At 38.5% G+C, this 3753-nt stretch overlaps 2 protein-coding genes across 2 annotated transcripts; both read right to left on the reverse strand.

The window, feature by feature from the left end:
* Positions 1–889: 889 nt before the first annotated feature.
* LOC131214458 (uncharacterized) lies at positions 890–1271 on the reverse strand. The gene is made up of 2 exons (XM_058208829.1): positions 1263–1271; positions 890–1204 (listed from the first exon to the last, which is right to left on the reverse strand). Exons 1-2 carry the CDS (start codon positions 1269–1271, stop codon positions 890–892), a joined length of 324 nt encoding a protein of 107 aa, XP_058064812.1.
* A 2044-nt stretch (positions 1272–3315) lies between these two features.
* LOC131214459 (uncharacterized) lies at positions 3316–3721 on the reverse strand. Its single transcript, XM_058208830.1, has 2 exons — positions 3713–3721; positions 3316–3627 (listed from the first exon to the last, which is right to left on the reverse strand). Exons 1-2 carry the CDS (start codon positions 3719–3721, stop codon positions 3316–3318), a joined length of 321 nt encoding a protein of 106 aa, XP_058064813.1.
* Positions 3722–3753: the final 32 nt, after the last annotated feature.

A 3753-nucleotide genomic window follows, 5' to 3' on the forward strand; every position in this document is an offset into this window, starting at 1 on the left:
TCAATCAATAATTAGTGTTGGTGCAAATGAATTAATTTTAACTTGAATACAACCTTAAACATTTTTTTTTAATATGTAAACTTAAGCGTTTATGTTTCACTGTTACTGTTCATCACAGAGTTTGTTCTCCCAACTGATGGAATTTTCTTGCAACGTTTGTCTTTTATATCGGTCCGACACGAAAGTTAACTGCTCCGCAAGTCCGAAACCGGTTTTGGCGAGAAAATTTAAATTTGACGTCAAAAAAGAAGGACGCATCATAATTCGGTTTTGGGAAATACTGGACGGGATCTCCAAATTTTCCGCCGTTCAGTTTTCTCTTTCAATTTAGTTAATTTACATGCGTCAAAATATGAAATTACAACTATGAGCAACAATCGGAAAGCTACTGATGGAAACTGAATGTTTTCAACATGATTATAAAGAATCTGCAGCATACTCTACATTTGTAAAAATAACGATATATTAACTCAACTTACATCAACGTATTAAAAAAATTAAATTTAAATTTAAATTTTCAATGCATTAAATTTAATGTCGCACTGTCCTCCGGAGAAGAGGCAAAGGCATGCAAGAGCGTTATTTATTTACCTTTATTTAAAGTGACAGGAATCTATAGCAAAAGCCACTGCTTTCGGTAATCTTCTTTTTACATTTTTATAGTATTATGAATATGTTGCTAATAACCAAGATTAGAAGAAATGACAAACAGAAAATGATATGATAACTACATGCTCTATTCCCTAGAGCGTTTCTTGAGAGCGCAACTGTTATTAAATAAAAAAAACGTATTGTTCGGTTGATGTATCATTTTATTATCATTTATTTCATTTTTTGCTTATATCAATAATTATATTCGAGTCCGTTTTGTTCACATTGCAAGCCCACACTACCAATAGTAGCCGCTGTAGTACGGATAGTATCCATAATGATAGGCAGGATAGTAATATCCGTAGTGGTATCTAGGATAGCCGTAGTAGTAATTACGATATCCAAAGCCAAATGTTTCCGACTTATCCATATCGTCTTGATCCTCGACGACAGTGCCGACCACACCTTTTTCAGTATTCAACGCAGGAACTTCCCGCTTCACGATCGATTTCATGGGACCACGGGCCAGTGGTATGATAGTTTTGAAGGCAGACCTTTGGGGCCCATTGGGCATCCCAACAACGACCACGGTGATAGCGAATAGGCACAAAAGCTGTAAAAATACATTCATGCATTATTTGTGGTCGATTCGATACACTTCAAATAGTTACCTTGCACATGTTCTGGTCGCGTACGAAGATGTTTTTTAACAAATCTTCCTTTCGTTCCACTCGCTGATGAAGCACGTCTGATGATCAACTGCAAGATGAACCCTTCTTTTTATATCGCAAATCTCACCAAGAAATACAACCGTTTGACGTCACACAACACGTTTAAATGCAGGGGAAACTTTCTTTTCACGGATGCAGGAAGATTTTTATTTGTTTCTGTTTCTGTTTCGGTGTCGGAGCAGTACATAAACCCAGACAAACACGCGCAATGTCATTACCCTCTAAATTTTCGTAATACAATACTGTATGCATTCTTCGCCTAGCATTTCGTGCGTTTCATGAACATTGCAGACTGTTTCAAATAGTGCAGAACCATTGCGAAACGATTCCTGATTTTTGATGATTTTGTTGGGTTTGCTTAGTGTTAAATTGATGGTTGAAAATTTTAAAAAATCTGCTTACCATAGAACGCATGAACTCGAATACATAGACCTTCAGTCTATAGACCGTTTCATTATGTCTAAGCACGATTTTGACAGATCACTACTCACTCCTGATGACGTTTACAGTGTCTAATTAGACAGATTGTTTTAGTATACACTTTAACTTAAAAAACGGTGTATCATACGCACAGATTTCCCAAACTTTTGTGAAAATGCTTTCTGGAGAAATGCTTCCTCCAGAGAAGCGCACAAATGGTGCACTACTCCCAACATTTCGCTGAGTCAATTGGCAAAACAGGAAAAAATAATCATTGGAGCGGTTCGAAACACAATAAGGAAATTTAAAGAAGATAGCAGCTTTCAGCATGAAATGAAATCTGACCGAAAAGCGGGTCCTGTGGATAAAAATTTGTACCAAAAAGTCATGCGTGTTTACGCCAGGTCTGAAGACATACAAGAAGCAGAAAAAAAACGAAACGGAGTGCAAAACAAGCTGCATCTGTTAAACCAAGAGCACGTCCGTATGATCAACTGCTTCGTGACAAACGAGTTTGCGTCATCATGGACGATGAAACTTATTGCAAATTTAACTACAAAACTCTTCCGGGTACACTGTCCTTAGTAATACACTGTTTGGGATCGCCAGAATGCGGAGACGATGAAATCCGATATTTACATCTGCGAATGTCTGAACCGATGCCTACTGCCTATGATCCGAAAACATAAAAGACCGATACTATTTTGGCAGGATTTGGCATTCGTGCATTGCTCGAAGAATACGGTAGCCTGGTTCCAATCCAACGGGGTCCAGTTCGTTCCGAAGGAGAAGAATCCGTCAAATTGTCCACAGGCAAGATCGATCGAAACTTTTTGGGCACTTACTAAGGCATACTTGAGAAAACATGTAAAGCCAACCAACACCATTGAAACGTTCGCCAAAGATTGGAAGAAAGTGCCCAAAATGACCGGAAATCGGTTTGTGCAGAAGCTAATGTGCGGCCAAAAGTTCGATAATTAGCATACGGTTAACGAGAATGTTATTTTTGTAAAAACGTACTGTTAAGTAAGATAACAGAGCGTTAAAAGCTGAAAAAAATTGAGTTTGCTTCGTCACTTCGTCGAATTTTCTCCATACCAAAAAATGGATGGTAATGAATCTTTATCAAGTTTTGTGTGGAAATCGAAATTAAGTGATCGGAGACAATAGAAACGTTGACTGAGGCTTATGGTAAAGCTATTACGACCGAAAGTAGCGCTTATGTAGCGCAATAAAGAATATTTCCTGCAAGTTATGCGCAATTTGCCCGAAGCAATCCGTCACAAACGCTCGGATTTGTGGGAAAAGAAAAATTGGCTTTTGCGTCGCTGCTCACACATCGTTGTATTTTGCACGATTTTTTGGTCAAAAGATCAAATTATTTCCCAACTTTGACCCCCTGTGACTTTAAGTTGTTCCGGAAATTGAAGCGGAACTCAAATTACTCAAAGTTAGCAAATGATTGGTTGAACATAATTTCTTTCCGTTCTATTCCTACGTTACTTCCCATGATAACGATATGTTATTTTTTTGGTACGTTCGGTAGACTTTATTATTATTACTTTTTTGTCCGTTAGTAATAACCTCCATAGCCATAACCTCCGTATCCGTACCCGCCGTGTGCGTAGGGATAACCATGACCATAATGATATCCTGGATAGATTCTAGGATACACATGGATCACCTTGTGATAGCCATGGCCAAACGTTTCTGCCCTTTCCAGATCATCCTTCTCCTCCACAGCTGACTCCTTGGCTTCGGTGGGCTCTAATGCTTCGCGTTTAACAATCCGTTCCATCGGTCGAGGAACCGCTGGGTTGGAGGATGTCTTCGGATCGGCATATCCTGCAGCAACCACAACCACGATGGCGAACAAACAGAGGATCTATTGTATGAGAAAATGGTAGATTAGTAAAGATTGTTACGACTGAACCTTCACTTTTTACACAAAACACAATTTTCACAATTACCTTAAACATTTTGTTTAAGTTTATGTTTTGTTTTGATTTGC

The sequence above is a fragment of the Anopheles bellator genome, unplaced genomic scaffold, assembly GCF_943735745.2.
Source record: "Anopheles bellator unplaced genomic scaffold, idAnoBellAS_SP24_06.2 scaffold00978_ctg1, whole genome shotgun sequence".
In the NCBI taxonomy this organism is placed as follows: Eukaryota; Metazoa; Arthropoda; class Insecta; order Diptera; family Culicidae; genus Anopheles; species Anopheles bellator.